Below are 23013 nucleotides of genomic sequence, written 5' to 3' on the forward strand. Positions count from 1 at the left end.
TGCCTCCTGCTGCAGGGGAAGGCAAAAAACCCCAGAGCGTCAGCCATCTGTCCTGGAGGAAATTCCTTCCCGACCCCAAATATGGCGATCAGCTAAAACCCTGAGCATAGTGGGCAAAGGCTTCCCCAGCCAGCAGTCAGGAAAGAATTTCTCTGCCAGTAACTCTGATCCCATCCCATCCAACATCCCATCGCAGACCATTGAGCAGACTATCTGCCTGATAATCCAAGGACAGTTACCAAAATTAAACTATCCTATCATACCATCCCTTCCATAAACTTTCAAGCTTAGTCTTAAAGCCAGATATGTCTTTTGCCCCACTACTTCCCCTCGGAAGGCTGTTCCAGAACTTCACACTCCTCTAATGGGTAAGAAAGCTTCAATCTAATTTCAAAGCCTGAACTTCTAGTGTCCAGTTTGTACCCATTCATCCTTGTGTCTACATTAGTACTAAGCTTAAATAATTCCTCTCCCTCCCTAGCGTTAATCCCCTGATATATTTATATAGACAAGCATACCCCCCGGATCGTCTTTTGGTTAGGCTAAACAAGCCAAGCTCTTTGAGTCTCCTTTCATAAGGCAGTTTTCCCATTCCTCGGATCATCCTAGTAGCCGTCTCTGAACTGTTCCAGTTTGAATGCATCCTTCTAAAACATGGGAGACCAGAACTGCACACAGCATTCCAGGTGAGGTCTCACCAGCGCCTTATACAACGGTACTAACACCTCCTTCTTGGCTGGAAATACCTCGCCTGATGCACCCTAAAACCGCATTTGCTTTTTTAACGGCCATATCGCATTGGCGGCTCATAGTCATGTTTATAATACCAATAAAAACTAGCAGGATCTTATTAAAGGGGACAAGACATTTGTCACATTTATGTAAATACCAAAATAAAATAAAAGATAACAGCAAACTGTTGTTTGGCTACTTATTCCTAGGATAACATATATATATATATATATATATATATAATATATATATATTATAATATATATATATTAATATATATATATCCATTCGCACAATCATTCATACATCTTGGATAGATAATTATTAGTTACCAGCCTAAAGTTGCTTGTGACAGAATACTGGCCAGGTACCCTGTACACAAGAGTGGAGCCGAGTCTGGGTCAGGTGCACCTGATGCTCCTGGAGGCTGGCAGCAGAACCATAGACTCAAGTCCTCAGTCTCCAGAGTCCAGTTTTATAGGGATTTTTCCCTATGTTAGTTCATGGGATTCATTCTGCTGTTGCCAGATTAATCAGCAGATCGCTGGCTCTATTCTGTCAGATTTGTTTGTTTAGGTGTTGGGTGGTCGTTCTGCTGTTGCAGAATCAATCAGCAGGTGTCTGGCTCATTCTGTCAGATGTTTGTTAGGTGCTTGGGGTGGATCCCAGTTCGCCATCCGGGGGTCACTGGTTGATTCCACTTGGACACCTTCTTTCGGCCGACACTGAATTTTTTCAGGCTGGTAACTCCCTAACCATTCATTCATCATTTAAACTTAGGCACTCATTCACATACGCTCTTTTATCTTAATAATTTATTTCACTGTCTCTTTTACTTTTGGGTGTGAGACTCCCTGTCTTTTTAACAATTAAAAGAAGGAACATAAAGTGAGATAAAAATGAATTTACAGAGGTGGAGGTCTCTATTTGTAGTGATTACAAAGTGTCACTTAGAGAAGGGCACTTAGAGTCAATTAACCTTTAACAAGTTTTATACAAAGTATTTCTGTGAGCAGGCTTCACACAGACACAGCTGGTGGCTTGCAGGTTAGAGGCTAATCTGGGTAATCACATTTATTTCTAATATAAACCTTTAGTTATAAAGTATTAATTAACATTAAATCATTTCTAACAATAAATCATTTTTCATATAAACCCATGTTCTAAATAAACCTTCTTAGTATCCCTACAGTCATCCTGCGATCGTAACCAATACCCCAAGGTCCTTCTCCTCCTCTGTTGTTTCCATGATGCGTCCCCAATTGTATATCGAAAATTCTTATTATATCCCTAAGTGCATGACCTGCACTTTTCACTATTAAATTTCATCCTATTACTATTACTCCAGTTTACAAAGTCATCCAGAATCTTCCTGTATGGTACCCGGTCTTTCTCTGTGTTAGCAATACCCCCCAGCTTTGTATCATCTGCAAACTTTATTAGCACATTCCCGCTCTTTGTGCCAAGGTCAGTAATAAAGAGGTTAAATAAAATTGGTCCCCAAAACCGATCCTTGAGGAACTCCACTAGTAACCTCCTTCCACCCTGACAGTTCACCCTTCAGTACAACCCGTTGGATCTCCCCCTGTACCAATTCCTAATCCACCTTTCAATTTTCATATTCATCCCATCTTTTCAAGTTTAACTAACAATTCCCCATGCGGAACGCGTGTCAAACGCCCTTACTGAAATCAAGGTAAATATAGATCTACCGCATTTCCTTTGTCTAAATAATCTGTCACCTTCTCGAAGAAGGAGATCAGGTTGGTTTGGCACGATCTAACTCTAGTAAAACCGTGTTGTAATTTGTCCAATTACCATTGACTCAGTGTCCTTAACTACTTTTTCCTTTCAAATTTTTTCCAAAGCCTTATCATACTACAGACGTCAACTAACAGGCCTATAGTTACTCGGTCACTTTTTTTCCCCTTTCTTGAAGATGGAACTACGTTTAGCAATTCTCCAGTCGTACGGTAAACCCCGAGGTTAACCGATTCATTAAAATTCTAGCTAATGGGTTGCAATTTCATGCGCCAGTTCCTTTAAATTCTGGATGGAGATTGTCCGGCCCCTCCGATTTTGTCCCATAAGCTGTTCAAGTTTGACTTCTACCCTCAGATGTGGTAATATCTACTTCCATATCCTCATTCCCGTTTAACATCCTTCCCTCATCCCTAAGCTCCTCTTAGCCTTATTAAGACTGAGGCAAAGTACTTATTTAGATATTGGACCATGTCTAGGTTTCACTTAACCCTCATTCCATCCTCAGTGTGATAGGGTCCCACTTCTTCTTTCTTTGTTCTTATTTATGTGGCTATAGAACCTTTACTATTGGTTTTAATTCCCTTTGCAAGGTTCAACTCTACACGACTTTTAGCCATTCCTTCACTTATCCCTACATGTTCTGACCCCATAAGGTAGCTTCCGGCATGGGTCACTTGCTGGTGGATTCTCTGCTTGAGGTCTTCAAACCACAATTTGAAGACTTCAATAACTCGGACATAGGTTAGGGGTTTTTATAGAAGTGGATGGGTAGGGTTCTGTGGCCTGCTTTGTGCAGGAGGTTGGACTAGATGATCATGTTGGTCCCTTCTGACCTATGAGTCTAAGATCTTGGTGTTGAGTAGATGGTTTCGGAGAACTATCCACAAAGTGCAGTGGCTGTCAAAAATATACTGGGTTCACAGAAGAATTATACTAGTTCACAGAGAATAGAGTCCTCAATGACTATTAGGCAAGATGGTCATGAACACAACCACATGCTCTGGGTGTCTCTAAGCCTCCAACTGCCAGAAGCTGGGAATGGATAAGGGTATGGACCACTCAATAAAATTTCCCTGTTATGTTCATTCTCTCTGAACCATCTGGCACGGGCCACTGTCAGGAGAGAGGATACTGGGTTAGATGGACTATTAGTCTGACCCAGTATGGCCATTCTTACATTCTTAATAAGTTAATTGCAGTCAATAAGAATAAAATTGTGAGATGGCAGGGTTTGCTACAGATATTAGAGTGGAGAAGCACCTCAAAAAAGTAAGTGAGTATATAACAAATTCTGAATGAAGATGGTGAAAGCTGCTGTCATATTTAAGGTTTTCATTTAAGTTCCCATGAGTATCGATAGAAAGCACTTCCCAACAACTGTAGTAATTGAGCTACTCAAAGATGCTTTCAGCTTTGGAAATATATAATTACCTCAGGATAAAACAACTCTAAATGGACACAAGAAAAAAAAACTACATCTCCTCCTAGGTATGGAGAGATTTGATTGCCTGCTTTTATGGCTTACTTACAATCCTATTATCCTAGCGCTGGCATTAATACAAGTGTCTCAAGGGGCTCTAATGCACTGCAAAAAACTTGAGCAGTTACAGTGAAAATGACAATGGTTTCTAAACATCTCTCAATCTTTTACTGATTAACAAAGATATTACCACGCATAATGAGAAGAGAGCTGAAGATACAGTAGCTGATCACATACAAAAACTTAAAGAAGAAGGAATGACTGAACAAGTGTTAGGTCTTATCATCTTTTTCCAAATATTTATTTGTGATCAGTGCACTTCACAAAGCAGCTCACCTAAACCCCAATTCAGCAAAATACTTATATGCTTTGCTGAACTGGGGCTTTAGCTGGCATGTGATAGTAAGTGTACTGTAGATACATAATTACATAACTTTATTATCTTTTCAACTTTAGACATTCATATGAGTTATTTACCAAAATTATACTATTTCTGAGAAAAAAGTAAAATAAACTCTCTGTTTTAAGATTTCCCTAAAATACTAAACATACCCAACAAGTAAATAAACATCAGAAAAAATGTCACCAAACCTCACTTTAATCTAAAATGTTTATATTACAGTATGGTAAGTAATGGACTGAGGAAAAGGATTTTTAAGCTTTTTTTCATTTTGTTATGGAGCTTCCAAATAGTGGCCTAGACTATTCCCATTAGATCCATGCATGTAGGGGGGCCTCAACTGCCATTGTAGCACCCATTTCATCCCCCTTGTCCCCATGACAGAAGCCTCTCTGTATAGGTCAGGGTCTCTGCTGGAGAAAGGTCCAGAGGCTGGGCAGACCAAGGGAAGGAGTGGCAGGCTGGGAAAGGGTCAAGAGGAAGGGCATTATTTCCCTTTTAGTCCTCCAGAAAAGTCTTTTAAGATAAGATTGCTATAGGCATCACTACAACCTAGGGCTGGGTATATATGCCACAAGACAGCCCTTAAGATGTCTTGTATAAGGTAAACAACATGTAATTATTCTTAAAGGAAACTGGAAATTCATAATAATCATCCCTATGCAAGCACTGATATTTCTAGTATTCTTACGATCTTCCCCAATCACACCAACAGAAATAATTGAATATTAGAGTTGGAAGAGAGCTCAGGAGGTCATCTAGTCTAACCCCCTACTCAAAGCATGACCAACACCAACTAAATCCTCCCAGTCAGGGCTTTGTCAAGATGGGCCTTATAAACTTTAAGGATGGAGTTTCCACCACCTCCCTAGGTAACCCATTCCAGTGCTTCACCATTCTCCTAGTGAAATAGTTTTTCCTAATATCCAATCTAGACCTCTCCCACCTCAACTTGAGACCACTGCTCCTTGTTCTGTCATCTGCCACCACTTAGAACAGCCTAGCTCCATCCTCTTTGGAACCTCCTTTCAGGCAGTTGAATGCTACTATCAAATCCCCTCCTCACTCTTCTCTTCTGCAGACTAAAGAAGCCCAGTTTCCTCAGCCTCTCCTTGTAAGTCATGTGTCCCAGGCCCCTGATAATTTTCCCTCCACTGAACTCTCTCCAATTTGTCCTTTCTGTAGCAGGGGGCCCGAAACTGGACGCAGTACTCTAGATGTGGCCTCACCAGTGCTGAATAGAGGAGAATAATCACTTCCCTTGATCTACTGGCAATGCTTCTACTAATGCAGCCCAATATTCCGTTAGCCTTCTTGTCAACAAGGGCACACTGACTCATATCCAGTTTCTCATCCACTGTAATCCCCAGGTCCTCTTCTGCAGAACTGCTGCTTAGCTAGTCAGTTCCCAGCCTGTAGCATTGCATGGGATTCTTCCGTCCTAAGTGCAGGACTCTGTATGTGTCCTTGTTGAACCTTGTCAGATTTCTTTTGGCCCAATCCTCCAATTTGTCTAGGTCACTCTGGACCCTGTCCCTACCCTCCAGCATATCTACCTCTCCCTCCAGCTTAGTGTCATCCACTAAAAATACAGAGCATTTTGTCTGAAGGCTTTATTAACTTCTGGACAGCCATCCTCTCCCTGACTGTGTCTGAGGTGCATTAGACACTTTGGTCTCTATGGGTAATATTTTCAGGTGTGCATGTGACATAGGCGCCTCAGTCTCATTTTCAAACATGACTTAGGTGGTTAGAAGGCTATGTCTTGTTAACTTTCACTGATACTTTAGCACAGAGGTCGGCAACCTTTCAGAAGTGGTGTGCCGGATCTTCATTTATTCACTTTAAGGTTTCATGTGCCGGTAATACATTTTAATGTTTTTTAGGTCTCTCTCTCTCTCTAAGTCTATATATTATATAACTAAACTATTGTTGTATTGTAAAATAAACAAGGTTTTCACAATTTTTAAGAAGCGTCTTTTAAAATTAAATTAAAATGCTGATCTTATGCCGCCGCCCGCTCAGGCCGCTGCTGATCTGGAGTTCTCTTCACCTAGGCTGGCAGCGGGCTGAGCGGGGCCTGCAGCTGGGACCCCGGCTGGCAAGGGTCTGGCAGCCAGAATCCCAGATCAGCAGCGGGCTGTGCGGAGCCAGTTGCTGGGACCCCAGACCACTGCTGCTCAGAGGTTCCATCTGCCGGCTCCTGCCAGCTGGGATCCTAGCTGTCAGACCCGCTCAGCCCGCTGCCGGTCTGGGGTTCCGGCCCTGCCCACATACAGTGGGTACCTACCTCCTCCCTGGTTCTGGCCCATTCTCTTCCTCTCTCTGCACTGAGCTGAGGGTGGGAGTGGACCGAGCACAGGGCTGGGGGTGAAAGGTCTGGCCAGGAGCTAGAATGAGGGAGGGGGCTCAGGGTTGGGGCAGGAAGTTTGGGTGTGGGGCATTTACCTGGGCAGCTCCCATCTGGTGCGAGGGGTGGGGGTGAGTGCAAAAGCTCCCATTTGGTGCTCAGGGTGGGGATGTGAGGGGTGCAAAAGTCAGGATGTGAGGAGGTGCATGGGGGTTGGGGGGACTGGGTATGTGAGGGGGTGCAAGAGTCAGGGCTGGGGTCATGGAGGTCGGGGTGAAGGAGTCAAGCAAAGGGCTGGGTGTGTGTGAGCGGGGTACAGGACTCAAGGCAGGGGCCTGGGAGGTGTGAGGGGCTGCAGGGCTCAGGGCAGAGGGCTGGGTGTGTGTGTGTTGGGGGGTTAGGGTTCAAGGCAGAGCGCTGGGTGTGGCGGGGGGTCAGGGCAGAGGTCCCCCCCCCACTCCTGTGGCCCCCAGCCAGTTCACCCACTCAGGGACCCACGGCGCACTGCACGAGCACAACTAGCACTCCCCAGCAAGAGAGTCCCCTCTGGCGGTGTCTGGAGGAGCCGCTCCGGGCGGCGCATGGCTCTCTGGCCACCACCGATTCCCATTTGCCTGCACCTGCTATGTGTTCAGTGCCACCAGGCCGCGGGGCTCACCCCTCCTCCCAGCTCACGAACAGCAGGTACCAGTCCCTGGCCGCAGCCGGGTGCCTTCTCTTGGGGACGCTCAGCAGCCATCACTGCTGCCGCCACCAGCCTCTCCCGCCTCCACCGTCCCCGTGTCCTGCTGCCAGGAGTCGGGACCAGGTCCCGCAGCGAACCCGCTCCCCCAGCATGCCGCCAATCCACCATGGCCACCTATACCAAGGTGGCCGAGGTGAGTGGGCCCTTCTGCGTCCCCAGGCAGGTCTCCTCGCCGGGTAAGGGGATGTGGGAGCCCACGGGCAGGCCGCTGAGGCAGCCCCTCTCTCGGGGAGCACAGGCTCTGCCCCTCACTGGCTGTGTCCCCTTGGGACTCCGGCAGGCAGCAGCGTGCCGTTAAAAATTGGCACGCGTGCCATCTTTGGCACGCATGCCATAGGTTGCCGACCTCTGCTTTAGCTCCTAAGCACACAGGTGCTTGAACTAGGGATGCCGGAAGTGCTTTAGCACCCCCTGGCTTGAAATAGTTTCCATCATAAACAGGATTTACAGTTTGGTTCAATGGCTCGCAACTATATGAATGGTTCCAGCACCCCTGCCTAAGCAGGTCAATCATGTTTGAAGATTAGGCTTAGGCTCTTAAGCAGAACCGGTCAGAAATGTTCAGATGGAACATTTTTCCACCAGAAAATGCTGCTTTATCAAAAATCAACATGTTCTCCAGGAATGACTTTTTTGACAAAATTCTGATGGAAACCTGCCTACCAAGGATTACCAAAACACGTCTGGTTTCCTGACAGCTCCCCTGTCTGGCTCCTCAGGAGCCCACCTGGTGTGCTAAAATGGAGCCAGAAGCCTGGAAGCTCCTAACTCCTTAGCAGCCTGGGCATCCTGGTTCCAGGGCAGCCTGCAAAGTGGGCTGCTGAAGAATCAGGGATTCCAGGCTCCCAAAGCTCCTCATTAGCTGGGAGCTCTAGCTCTCAGGATTCCCAAGTTGTTCAGTTCCTCACCTGGCATGTTGCTGGGGTTCTGGGCAGCCTTGGAAATATTTCTAAAAAGGTTGAAATGAAATGGCCAAGTTGGAATTCCCATTCTGTGGGCAATTTCTACATCTCATTTTTCATTCTGTTTCAGAACAATTTTTTTTTTTGAAGTTTCAGTATTTCCTGCAGAATAGGATCTTCCATCTCTGCCCAGTTCTACTCCTAAATCACTTTTAAAATTTTACCCTTATCCAAGCAGTTCCAGAAAAGACGAGAAGCAGCCCTTCTATGTGTCCTATCCTGCTGCTGACCACCTGGGAGAATCCTTCCATGCAGAATCCTAGGATCCATCATAGGATTGGATAAGCCTCATTCCCATTCCAGTTCTCTTCCCACTTGATGGAACAATTGCACATCATAGAATTTCTGGATGCTCTCCTCTCCAGTTAAATCCATGGTAAACATTAAATGAGGTAAAGATGCTTTCTACCTGGTATTCTTTCCTCATTTCATCTCTCCTCCCCCACACATCACCACCATTATTTTTAGCTAGTTTATTGTTTCTCTCAGACAGCTGTTGTGAAATTTTCTAGATAGTTACAGTGCAGTGCATTATTTTCATTGTAGACAGCTAATCATCCATATGTCTTGATTTGTACTAAAATTAAGCCCAGATTTGGGGATCTCATGTGGATCCAATCTCCCAGCCATTCTGGGGAAGTTGGGGGTCTGGATTTTGCAGTTCAGCATACACACATCCCAGTTTGTTTTAATGAAATGAACTAGTTCATATTTTTCCCATTTGGAAAAATCATTTGAGAGATTTTGGCTAGCTGTGACCTGGGCTGTCACCTTGGTCTGTACCCACACTGTCTGTTTATACTACAAGCAAAAACTCATTACACACACAAAAAGAACAGGAGTACTTGTGGCACCTTAGAGACTAACATATTTATTTAAGCATAAGCTTTCATGGGCTAAAATCCACTTCATCGGATGCAGTGGGTTTTAGCCCACGAAAGCGTATGCTCAAAATAAATTTGTTAGTCTCTAAGGTGCCACAAGTACTTCTGTTCTTTCTGTAGATACAGATTAACATGGCTGCTACTCTGAAACCTGACATTAAAAACAGACACCTGTAACCTGGCCAGAAAGTTGTTTGATGGTTCAATTAGTTTGCAAGTCTATCATTCAGCCCTGCGAATGTCAGAAAGATACAAATGAAACTACCATTTCAGATCAAATAATACACAGCTGTAAGATGAATAACTATGAAAATATGGAGTCTCATGCTTACAAATGATGTGAGCAAATATACTGAGAAACACAGGAGACTTGTCTTCACTGTGTAGTTTAACAGTAATTAAACTTCCAACACTAAAAATCAGCACATTTTATTTATTGATTTATAGCTGGTTATTGATAATGTGAACATACCTGTAAATAAAATTTTCCCTTAGGTTGTGCATATAGCATTAAAAAGCTATAATCCAAATTCTGTTTAGTTCTCCACCTAAATATAAGCAACATATTCTGTTAAATTTTTTCTGGATTTCTCAATGGAGTTATCAGCATAATACAGACATTAGAACACTGTAGTTATGAAGTCTATACTTGAAACTACTCCCACTCACCGTTAACTGGATCAGAGGAAAGCTAGTTAAAAAAAACTGTCTGATTCAAAATAAACTCAGTCTTAGAATTTCCTCTATGCATAGCACATGAACCAGTTTATACGTCAGGTGAACTAAACCATCTTCTTGTTTTGTTATAAACAGCAACAGTCAAAACACAGTTATAATTTACTGAGATTTCACCATGCAGTAAAATAGAGTGCTTTTATGGGTCAACACAGAAGCAGATCGATGAACTTAATTGTAATATTTAATAGTAAAATGTAGGTTTACTTTCTAGAGGAAAATTATCTCATTTTACTATTAGTAAAGTTAATATTTGTTAATCTGCAACAAGACTTTAAAGAAGCAGATTTATAAAAAGTTATATGCAAAAAGATTTCCAGAAATTAATTACTGTAGTACATTTGATAGGCTTATGACTTTAATTATCAAATTCCATGTACCTGATACATTTCTGAGCTAGGTATATTTTTACCTTTATTATCTGAGAGTATATATATGTTTTCAATTTTCAGTACCTCATAATTTTGTTCAGCAGGAGAGATCAAAGAGGTGATCATTTCATACTTGTCACCTAATCTTTTTCAGGCAGTCTTGCCCATATAGTTTCAGTGAGGGCAATAATGCTTGTGTGAATAAAGAGGGTAGGATTTTGTCATTCATCTAGTACTTAAGACCTTGTAATTAATCTGTTCCTCATTCTAAACATTTTCTAAACATTCCTTCTGAGAAGTGAGAGTCCCTTAAAAATCTATCATGCTCATCAGAAGATAGTTAATTTAAAAATTTACAAATAATCACCTGGGGCCAAAAGTTAAAAGGAGCTCAAGGCCAAATTAGAAAGTGCTCAAGTTTGTTTTCATCCCAAATTGGGACAAAAGCTAAAATATCAAAATCTGAGTGGAACACAATGCCTCAAAAGTGATTTAGAATAATCAGAAATGGGACTATTTAGACATTCCTCAATTGAAACATTTCAATTTGGTTTGTCAAACTGATTGCAATGTTTAATTCTGCATCAATTTGACACTGAAAAGTGTTGACTTGAGCTACCATGGTGCCTCACGAGAGTTGTAGTTTGAGTACACCATGCCATCAGTCTCCTTTCTGAGCCATGTCCCCCAGTTGAACTGCATCTCCCATGACTCACCACCATGATTGAACCAGAGAAGAGACTAACGTGGTTCATGGGAGATGCATCGGGCCATAGAGGAGAACAGGAGCATAAGGCACCATTGCAGCTCAGGCAGACACAGATCTGAACTGAAATTAAACATTTTGATTTTTGACAAGCCAAGGTATTTTAATCTGGATCAATACAACTTATAGCTGTGCAAGTCTAAGAATTTGGGCCTTGATGGGAGCAACTAGGAATATTCTACTCATATGTACCAAATATATTTGCTCTTTAGAAAGCATGGTATTTAATTTTTTAAAAAAGCAACCTGATTTCATTCATGTATGCAACATGCACTACTGTTCTGCTGCTGTCATCTGTGTTGCTTCAAACTGGCAGCTCATTGCTCTTGAGCACATGAAACTGGAGCCATGAAAGTTGTTGATGACCATCTAAACTTATTTTTGGCCTACAAAAAACTGATTGGCTTCTGTAAACCAACCAGTATCAGTTTCCTGCTAATTAATTTGAAGCAAGTGGGCTAATGATACCACCAGGAGTTAGTAAAGATGATGTATTATATTATGTAAAAGTAAAAACAACAAATGTTAGGCCATTTATCACCATACCATACTAATCTTTATAAATCATCATCTGGCACTATACACCCAGTTTTAAAACAGTTGGATTTTTAGAAGTAGGACTACAGGGAGAATGTTTAGCTCTCACTCTGAAGTTGATGGACACCAACGACAGCACTGGTTTCCCCCATACTTACACTTGTATTAAATAAATTTTCATGACCTTCTGTTTAAACTTACAGTGCTTTATCTCTGAAATACACCAACACTCATCAATTTAAATACAGTGGACTATTTAAAGAAGTTACCGTTGAACAAAATTCTTGGAAAGTTTTTACATAGCCTATCTTACCTTACTCTTTCTTTTGAGTCACCAAATGTTTCCTTGAGATTGGAGAGGTCTGGGTAATAGGAAGCAAGAGGGGAAATAACCTCAATAACGCCTGACTGCACTTCATTAGGGAAGCTGTAAAGAAAAGATTAATAATTATGGGCTAAATCAACAAAGGGACTTAGACACTGCAACTGCCAGCATTGCAATGCCTAACATTTAGGCACCCTGATGCTCAGTGGAATCCTGAGCATCAAGTTATACAATGCATGGGGAAAGTCAGGTACCTAAGAATGGGATTCTCAGAAGCCAGAAAGCTGATCAGGGCCTAAGCTAGCCAGTAGGAAATGCTGAGCAGAGGAGCTGGATGCCCCATGCTTCAAAATGTAGTTAGGTGCCTAAGTGCGGGTCACAGAGAAGTGATTATCTCCACTTGGAATTCACAGCCATGAATCCTTTCCTGGAGTTAGGTGCCTGTCAGGTCAGCCCTTTCTCACAAAAATGACAGACAGAGAGAGAGAGAAAGGGAGAGACCACTCCACCACAGCCTATAGCCCAGAGGTTACAGCACTCATCTACGATATGGGAAATCTGTTTTTCAAATACCTACTCAGTCCAATTTTGAGCAGAGATTTGAACCTGGATCTCCCAAGTCAGTTCCCTAATCACTAGGCTGTTGAGTATTCTGGGATGAGTGTACAGACACACACACACTCTCTCTCACATATTTCTTGATCTGCTTCCCCCAACTGTCTGGCATGCTCTGCAAATCCCTGCAAGATCAGGCCTCACAGGTGAGACAGGCAGGGAAACAACTAGTTTGAGAATCCCGCTGGGTTTTAGACATCCTTAGCTAGGATGCTGAGCTGCTCAGTGGAGTCAGGATTCAGATGGTTTTGTGCATGCCCACTGGCAAAAACTTAGGTGCCTAAGGAATTTAAGCACCTACAGGTTTAGGCGGTAACTGACTGGACATTTTAAAGACCTCAGTGGTGCCTAAAGGGGCAGTTAGGTACTTAAGAGTTTGTCTACACAATGGGATAATGTACTCAAAGAGGATGTGATTTCTAAAGCACATTAATTGGTCCATGTAGATCCTGCTGGTGCGCGCTAAATGTTCCCTTGCCTGCCTTGATATAGTGCTGTTTGAAACAGTACTATGTTAAAGCTTACTAGAAAACCCTTAGACCTGCTGGTGCACATTACACAAGCCAATTAATATACATTTTAGTGTACTTTAGAAATCACTCTCCCATACAGTTCATTACTCACCATGTAGACAAGCCCTAAAATTCCTTGTGGATCTAGCCCTTAGGTGTTAATCCTGACATAGGGATCTGTGTAGGCAGTTCCTATCCCCATGTTCAATCCCAGACTATATCTACATGGGTAAAAAGATGTTTTTTAAAATCAAGCTAACTCAGTTGAATAAACTTAACTCAACTGAAAAGTATACTGAGGCTTGGTCTACACTTGGAAGTTTTATGGGAATTACCATTTTGGTTCAGACATTTTACTAAAATAGTTAAACTAGTAAAAGCCCTAATGTGAATGCAATTATACTGGTATAAAAGTCAGTTATACTGGTATAGTTATTCCCCATCCTGCACAGGAATAGCATATGCTATGGAGTAGATATGTCACACTTTATGTACATTCTTCATGAAGTCTTTGGCTTTCCTATGACACACTTCCTGCTGTGGAGCAGAAACAAAGGAACGTAGAACAGGACAGTAGCAGGCTACAGCTGCAGAAAGTTCTACCACCTTATTTCTGTGCATAGTTTCCATCCTTAATAAAGGGTTATCTTCAAATTGGTCTGCTTGTTGGTAAAAAAAATGGTTACCGTCTTTTCTAAAACTGTTCTTTGAGATGTGTTTTACACGTTCAGTTCCACTGTAGGTGACTCAGAAGCAAACACACATGGAGGTAGGTTCGGAATCTACCTGAATGGAGATTGTAAGACTACCCATTCGAAATTGGCATCATCTCTGGACTGGTGCGCAATGGCATAATGAGAACCAAAACTGTGGACTAATGACCAAGCGGCTGCTTTACAAATATCTACAATTTGCACTGGCCCCAAGAAAGTTGCAGAAGCTGCCTGTCCGGTGATAGACTGCACAAACACTCTAGTCAGCAGAATAGTATTAGCCAGTTGGTAGCACAAACATGCATAAAGTGGGACCCAGTATGAGATTTTCTGAATGGAAACTGGTTGGCCCTTAGCTCTGTCTGCAACCACTACAAACAACTGCATAGAGGATATAAAAGATTTACTCCAATCCATGTAGAAAGCTAAAACCCTTCTCACATCCAATGAGTGAAGCTGTTCCTCATCCCTATGTGCATAGGGTTTGGGAAAGAACAATGGCACACAGATTGCTTGGTTAACATGAAAATCAGAGGCTACTTTTACAAGAAATTTTGGGTGAGGACAGAGATAAACTTTATCCTTATGGAAAACTGCGTGGGGGGTTCTGACAACTAGCCCACCCTATTGGCTGAGGTAATTGCCACTAGAAATGATACCTTCATGGAAAGGTGAAGAAGAGAGCAAGTTGCCAGGGGCTCAAAGGGAGGTCCCATCAATTTTGCTAAAACTAAATTCAGATCCCCAGGAGGGATGGAATTTCATACATATAGGCATAATCTGACCAAGCCTTTTAGGAATTGGGTGATGATGGGGTTTGAAAAAAGGAATGTATCATCCACCAAGAAGTGGAGGCCGGAATGGTGACAGATGTACCCTTATAGAGCTAATAGCCAAACTCTGTTTTAGATCTAGCAGACAATCCAGCAAGAGCTCCAGGGGTGCCTGCTCTGAAGATGCACCTTTCACATGACACCAGATGAAGAAATGCTTCAGTTTAGCCATATAAGTGCTTCTAGTTGAGAGTTTTCTGCTATTCAGAAGCACTTCTTGAAAGTCCTTCAAGCAGGACTTTTCAAAGGGTATCAGCCATGAAGCATCCACGCTGTCAGATGCAGAGCTTGGAGATTGGAATGGAGTCCCAGAAAATTACATCTGAATCCAATGGGAGAGACAGGGGAGGCTTGACTGATAAGGATATCAGGATCAAGTACCAGTGCTGATCATGCAATGCCAGTGCTACAAGGATAAGGTGAACATGGGTCTTGTTTCACTCTGAAAACAAGCCTGGGAAGCAAAGGAATCAGGGGGAAAGCATACAGGAGAAATTTCTTCCAGGATAGAGAAAAGCATCTGTCAACGAGCCTGGGCCAAGCCCTCCTTGGAAGCAGAACTGATGTCATTTTCTGTTGGTTCTTGTTGCAAACAGGTTCACTTGGGGAGTTCCCTAGAGCTGGAAGATAGACCTGGCCACATTTGAATGTCATGACCACTCATGGTGATCGGTGAAGGATTTGCTCAGCTTAACTGCTAATATGGTCTGTTTCTCAGGATGATAAGCACCCTGAGATGAATTGGGATCGCTGAAAAGAAGTTCCAGAGGCAAACTGCCTCCTGGTACAGTTAGTTCGACCGTGCTCCTGCTTGTCTGTTTATGTAAAACTTGGTCACCAAATTGTCTGTCAGAATTAACAATTTTTTTTCCCAGTGCATAAGTGACAAAGACCAAGCAGGCTGGACATACCTCTCTTCACTCTCTGACATTTAAGACCCTTTTGAGACTACCAAAGATTTTGAGCCTGCAGGGACCCCATATAAACTCTCCAGCCCAGAGAAGACATGTCTATGACTAGAGTGAGGGTTAATAGCAGGGGAGGGGGGAAGGGAATCCCAATGCAAACTTTCAGAAGGTTCATCTACCAGTCTAGAAATTAGAAAATTAATATTGGCACTACAATCACTTTATCCAAATAGTGATGACTCAGAGCACACATTGATACTAGCCATGCCTGCAGCTTTCTGAGGAGTGATCTGGTGTGCTGAACTACATAGGTATATGCTGCCATGTGACCAAGAAGACTGAGGGAGCTGCATATTGTTGTCAGACGGCCTGCTCTCAGTTGCAGCACTAAATCCTGTAAAGTATCTAGCCTGGCTTGTGACCTTTGTGGAGTCTAAGACTGCCCTGATAAATTCTTTTGTCTGTACCAGCTTCCGGATTGAGTTGTCTCAATTTACTAGAAGCCCCAGTGCATCACATGTGGACAGGACAGTTGATACACTGGATAGGACTTGAGCCTTAGACCAACCTCTGATCAACCAGTCATCCAGATATAGGAATATATGGACACCTAATTTTTGTAGTGAGCTGCTATGACTGCCATGCATTTTGTGAACACTCGGGGAGCAGCTGACAGACTGAACACAAGCACTGTGAACTGATAATGGCACCAGTTCACCACAAATATGAGATACTTCCAATGGTCGTAACGTATTGCAACATGGAACTAAGGATCCTTTAAGTTGAGGGCAGCATATGAGTCCCCCTGCTCCAGGAAAGGAATAGTTGAAGCTAGGGTAATCATGTGGAATTTTATTTTCTTCAGTAATTTGTTCAACTGTCTCAGATCTAAAATAGGCCTGAGACCCCCTTTTGTCTTGGGGATCAGGAAGTAGAGGGAATAGAAGCCTTTCCCCCTGAGGTACAAGGGGACTTCCTCTGTGGCCCCTGCCGGAAGAAGTGATTGGACCTCCTGTTGAAAGGCAATCTTGTGAGAGTGCTCCTGGAGAGGATTGGGGAAGGGGGATGAGGGGTAGAAATTAACTGGGTGGCATACCCAGTTCCACTGTGCTTAAGACCCACTGGTCTGAAGGTATGTGGACCCAGGCACTTAGAAAGTGAGATAAGCAACTGGTAAACAAATGATGTGGAACAAAGGAAGCTATTGTGACTTGTACACTGTCCTTGACAAACCTATCAACATGCCTTTTGAATGAGGCAGTTGGACATGACGAGCCCATTGATGCTTAGGAGGAGGGCAGTGGAGGGCATCTCCTATTACCTTTGCCCTTTTTCCTTGGTAGATTTTGAGATCAGGAAGCAACCTCTGGTGTCTGTATGGCTGCTGCAGATGAAACTGCTTTCTTTTCGCTGCGGGGGTATAGATCACAAGGGATTTGAGTGTTGCCCTAGAATTCTTAAGGTTATGAAGCCTGTCATTTGTTTTCTCTGAAAAGAGGGAGGGATCTTTGAAATGAAGGTCCTGGATAGTCTGTTGGACTTCTAGAGAAAGCCCACAAGACTGCAACCATGTACACCTTCTCATAATAACAGCTGATGCCATGGTTCAAGCAGCCAAAACTACACTATCCAAACTGTCCTAGAGGGCAGTCCTGGTGACCAGCTTATCCTCTTCAGCCATTACTGCAAATTCTTTTCTACAGTCCTCTGGTAGCTTGTCTTGAAATTTCATGATGTTCTTGTGACAAACTGGGAATGTTCTTAATGTTTGCTCTAAATACTGTGTTGGTGCCTCAGTGTCCCCTATGCAGTTCTTAAGTATCTAGGTGGTGGAATAAGGGTGTGTGATTGCTACACAGCAAAGGGCCAGTGCACCTAAATGCCTGGCACTCTGTCTCCTAGCAACTGATGGCCTGGGCCCCTCTCCTGCAAAGGTGCCAGCTGAAGGTGTTGGAGACAAAGAGATCAGGTGATCTCCTGGCCCAGGAAAGGGGCTGAGCAGAGAGGAGGGGCTGGAGGGGGTTGTTGGTCTGGAGATGGCTGGGGACAAGGAGTGAGGGCAGACGTGGGGGTCTGGCTCACTGCCCCCCAGAATGGACCCGGCCGAGGAGTCCAATCCACGGTACCTACAAACTCTGTTTTAGACCATGATCCTGCCGTTGAATAAACTTCTGTTTTACTGGCTGGCTGAGAGTCACGTCTGACTGCAAAGTGGGGGTGCAGGACCAGCGGGGCTCGCTGTGGGAAGTGCACGGAGGGGCAGAGGATGCTGAATGCTCCAAGGAGAGACCCAGAAGGTGAAGATGTGTGAGCTTCTTTCCCTGAACAAGTCTGCTCCAAGGGAGAGGAGGCTCCCCAAAGTCCTGACTGGTTTGGTGGGGAGCAGTTCCAGAGCATCGCCCGGTGACTCCGTGACAGTTCTCCCAGAGGGTGAAGTTATAGTGACTCAGGAAAGCCTGTTGGTTTGCAATCCTGAGTTGCAGGCTTCCTGAAGAATAGAGCTTGCAACCAAACAGGTCCAGCCTCTTCGAGTCTTTGCCTTTTGGCATTGAAGCTTATTGTCCCTGGCTTTCCCACTCATTTACAGCTCCCACCACAAGACAACCAGGAGGGGATGAGAAAAAAATGTTCATATCCCTTAGAGGGGACAAAGCACCTCCTTTCAACTTGTTTTGCTGTTGGGGACAAAGAGGATGATGTTTGCCAAAGGGCCTTGACTGGCTCCAAAAGGCTTCATTAACTGGTAGTATCCCCCTGGCTGGATCACTGATACTAGGATGTTGTCCATCTTATAAAAGCTTTCATGCACCTCTTCTGCCTGAACGTCAAGTACAGAGGCCACTCTTTTTAAACTATCTTGATAGGCTCCATGGTCCTTCGGCAGCTGAGAGTCACTTGATGGCTCCATAACATTTGAGGTGGTGGTTGGCCTGTGGCTTGTAGCAGGGAGGATGCCTGAGTGGCTTTTGGCTGCTCAGTACCAGGGAATGATGCTCTCAGTACCAGTGTCTCCAGTGCACTCTCTATGACTGCAAGCAAGATGGTGGAGAGGAAATCCTAGTCCAGCTGGGGGACGGAGGCAAGACGCTACAGTGTCCATAATGGTTACTTATATAAGCCCGGGATCTATCTTTGCCCAAGTCATTGACCCTTTGGAGGACACCAGTCCTGGGGCTGCTGCATGATGCAGGGTCCCAAAGATTCTGATGGAGGGCATCTGGGTGGGACACAGAAGACTTCACTTCTGAGTTGGGGAAGAAGAGTCAGATGCCTCTGACAGTGGAGGTGCAAATCCAGATGGGTTTGGTGAGAAACAGCCCGATCTCAGGGATGGTGGTAATGGGGAAATCATGGGAAGTGACTACATAGGCTTTTGTGGAAGTTTGAGTAGTGGCACCATAGGATCTCAATCCTGACAAGCACAAACTATAGGCATCCATACTGGCTGTGGACCTTCCTCTGCCAGTGATACTAGTACTGAGAGGCTAAGCAAGTCTCTTGTGGCTGCATACTCTGGTAACCCCTCCCGGGCTGTTGGGATCAGTGCTGTCTTTTGGCTCCACAAATGTCTTTTGGCTCCATAAATGTCTTTCAGGGATGGCCTTGACAGACCTAGTACAAACTCTGGAGGCAGCAATCCTCTCTTGGGAGAAGATGGGTGTTTGGGGGTGTAGGGTCTCTTCTGAATGTTTTTTCATATCTCTGCCTCTATTTGGCTTCAGTATTGATGCAGGCAAGCAAAGAACCGTACCTGAGTAAGGCCTAAGCCTTTTCTTCAGAACTGGGGAATGGTCCTGAGGAACCGCAGACATCTCCAGTGGAACGCTCCATACCAAAGTTGACAAACGGGTGCTCTCCATGTGTGAAGACTATGATGGAGGTCCAAGTGCTGCCTCCATAAGCGAGCACTTAGCCTCACTGCCTTATCTTTTTTTGAACAGTGTTTGAATCCTTTGCAAATATGACATTTGTCACTAGCATGGGATTCCTCCAATCATTTCAAGCAGGCCAGGTGTGGGTCACTGACTAGCATGAGTTTTGCAAGGTCCAGCAGGACTTAAACCCTGGCAAACACAGCATCATTCCAATACTAGTTCCAGTATTGAAAGATAAAAAGCAGTCAAACGAGACCAAAAATGGGAACCTAACTACAATAAAGGCTGTGTTGTCCAGCACTTTATCAATCAGAAAGCTCTATAAACCAGCATTTCTGATCTTCAGTAGGGTTGCCTGGTATCTGGTTTTTTACCAGAATGCCCAGTCGAAAAAGGACCGTCACAGCTCTGGTCAGCACCGCACACCAGGCATGGCTCCCTGGAAGCAGCAACATGTCCCTGCTGCTCTAGGTGGGGGAACAGACCCTGGGGATCTGTGCACTGACCCCACCCCAAGTGCCGGCTCGGCAGGTCCCACTGACTGGGAATTACAGCCAATGGGAGCTGCGGGGCGGCGCCTGTGGGAGGAGGCAGCGTGCAGAGACGCCTGGCTGTGCCTCCATCTAGGAGCAGCAGGGACATGTCGCTGCTTGCAGGGAGATACCGGAGGTGAGCACCACCTGAATCTGACACCCCAAAATCCGTCCTGCACCCCAACCCCCTCCCACACCCAATCTCCCTCCCAGAGCCCATGTCCCAATCCCCAGCCCTGAGTTCCGTCTTGTACTCAAACTCCCTCCCTATTAGTTAACCAGAATTTTTGACTTTACTGGCATCCCCCCATAATTTACTTTACTAACTATAACTAATAAACTAGTAAAAAAAAGAAAAAAAAAAGACAGGATCTGTATACAGAAAGGAGTAAGGGAAGCGCTTGAGTTAACAAGTCTGGTGGTAAGAAGGAACTGAGGGGGACTGGGGTGGCTCTGCTCTTTTATACCACCATGCATGACTAGCAGTGATAAAGGGTGCTTGAGCCACCCAATGATACCACTGAGGGAAAAAAATCTGCAACATCTGAGCATCTACAGTGGACTGGATATGTGCAATCACACAAAGAAGAAGTTCATAAGCTATAAAGTATATAGCTCCTTTATACTGATACAACTATATCCACACTGGGGGGAGAGGAGGTTGTACAACTTTCTAGTGTAGACAAGTCTTTAATTCTTCTGTAAACACAATTTAAGATCTTTAAGAAAGCGTGGCTTGATCATGTTCTAGTCTTTTTTGCCAGCGTAGACAAGGCCACAGTGATTTAATTTGGATTCCACATGGATATAAAGGCCTATTACACAGATCCCTGTGCAGGATCAATGACTACATTGCATTTGCTGAGAAGAATAGATATTTAGTAAAAAATTTTCTCCAGAGTAGCATTTATAATATGGGTCAAGTAAATCTTTGGTATTACACTACTGACTTCACTAGAGATAAGACTACTTACGAATAAGGGTTTTCAAAATTGGGTCCATAATTTTATACAATAAAACAAAAAATACAAATGCAAGATTCAAAAACATCAAAATAGGAGCATGTTGATGCAAGAGAAGATAGAATGCTGCTATATAACAGTAAAAGAGGATCTGTCCTGCAGTAACATTTCTAAGAACTATAAGCTATATGTAATATGGATAATCAATTCAGAAGCAGGTTTATGCATCAAGAAAAAAAAACAAAAAAACGGCAACACCATGAATACAGCACAATGTACATAATGAACAGCCATACTGGGTCAGAGCAAAGGTCCATCTAGCCCAGTATCCTGTCTTCTGACAGTGGCCATAGCCAGACGTTTCAGAGGGAATAAACAGAACATGGAAATTATCAAGTGACGTTACACTCCATATTCTTCATAGAAATATGGTTATGATATGAAATATGGCCTAAGATTTATTTTATGCAAGATGGGTCTTGTAAGGTATCATTGGAAAGATTATGATTTACTGAATGTGATTATCCAATTTGTATGCATGTATCTTTTCTTATCTAAAGTTAAGAATATTGACTATGTAACAATTACAACTGTGTGTGTATCTGGGAGACACCCACCAGACAACCAGCCATCACAGCCCTGATGGGCCACTAGGAAGAAACAATAAAACTGTGACGATACTAATCTCTCTCCTTCTTGAGAGGCATTCTGGGATGTAGTTGTGACACTACCAGGTCAGGTGATAAGAGCACCTCCTACAAAGTATCATCTTGGACACTGCTGGTACTTTTCCTCTGTCAGGGGATGGGGATCAAACAAAGGTTTCTCACCTTAGGAAAATCCTTTTTAAGACTAGGGAAGGGGTTAATCTGGACTCTCCTCCATTGCCTACCCAAGAAGAAAGACCACTAAATGTATTAACCTGAGAAAAAAGCAGAGGTGAGTCCAGACTGGGACAAGTATTAACTGGAACACTAAGCTACTGAAACTCTGCAACTTACCTAAAACAACATTTAGGGTGAGAAATTGCTTCTTGAAATCAGTCTCTAAGATCTTAAGCTGAGTATGCTTTTTTTGTTTTATTTGCTCAGTAATCCACTTTCTTTTATTTGCTATCCGTTCTAATCACTTAAAATCTGCCTTTTATAGTTAATACATTTGTTTTGTTTATTATTAAACCCAGTTTGTGCAGTTTCTAACTGGGGGCAGGGGGCAAGAAGTTGTGCATCTCTCTCTTCACATTGAGGGAGAGGGTGAATTTTGGGTCTGCACTCCAATGGAGGGGAGCACCTGAGTGCTGGGGCAAGTCCCTTAAACTGAGTCTTCCCAGAACTGACCTCAGTGTTTGGGTCTTTCTGCAGCTGGATGTGGCCCCGCCTGTGTGTGCGCTTGAGGAGAGTTAAGAGCCTGCCTCAGCGAGAAAGGGTAAAAGGGTGCCCGTGCTCGCAGAACAGGCAGGCTCAGTGGTATCCCAGTACATCAGGTGGTACCTTAAAGGGGGGCAATGCGTCCTGTCATTAAGTCCCAGTTTCTGGATGTAGATATTATCTATTATACTCTGTCATTCAACTGCCTTTCCACTCTGTATCCTCCTTGCATTTAATTATTCTTTAGTGAGTACAGGTTGATATTTAAAAAGCATCATCAACAATGCAATGTTTTTCACAATCAGCTAACATAGCTGCAGTCAATATACCATTTAAGTGGGCAATTCAAGCACTTGTCCCTTTCAAGCAAAGACTCAGTTTTTCAAGTGTTACTAAACATCTATCAGAGAATAGGATAAAAGCAAGCAAGTTACAGTGAAATCTCAGCCTCAACTGTATCTCTTCATAACAGTCACACTTGAATTCAGTCTTTCAAAGTCTTTTCAAAATTACTTCATATTGAATGGCAATACAGACAACTGAATTAGTGCATTTCATTGAAGCAAATTGCTATCCAAAATCCATGGCCCTTAAAAAAAAGAAGTAGAACTGCTATCCAGACTATCAAACAAAGACACTTAGAA

At 43.6% G+C, this 23013-nt stretch overlaps 1 protein-coding gene across 4 annotated transcripts in view; it reads right to left on the reverse strand.

Moving 5' to 3' along the window:
• Window positions 1–23013, reverse strand: part of MGAT4D (MGAT4 family member D) — a 99977-nt gene that overhangs the window by 26174 nt on the left and 50790 nt on the right. For all 4 annotated transcript variants that reach the window (XR_004377124.2, XM_032805292.2, XM_032805293.2 and 1 more), the window contains 2 exons: window positions 12040–12153; window positions 9790–9865 (listed from right to left, as the gene is read on the reverse strand). Coding sequence is in view for 3 of the 4 variants with exons in the window: in XM_032805292.2 (XP_032661183.1) it covers window positions 9790–9865; window positions 12040–12153 (190 nt within the window). In the remaining variant the exon portion in view is untranslated. The remainder of the gene's footprint in view (window positions 1–9789; window positions 9866–12039; window positions 12154–23013) is intronic.

The sequence above is a fragment of the Chelonoidis abingdonii genome, chromosome 5 (assembly GCF_003597395.2).
Source record: "Chelonoidis abingdonii isolate Lonesome George chromosome 5, CheloAbing_2.0, whole genome shotgun sequence".
NCBI classification, from domain to species: Eukaryota; Metazoa; Chordata; order Testudines; family Testudinidae; genus Chelonoidis; species Chelonoidis abingdonii.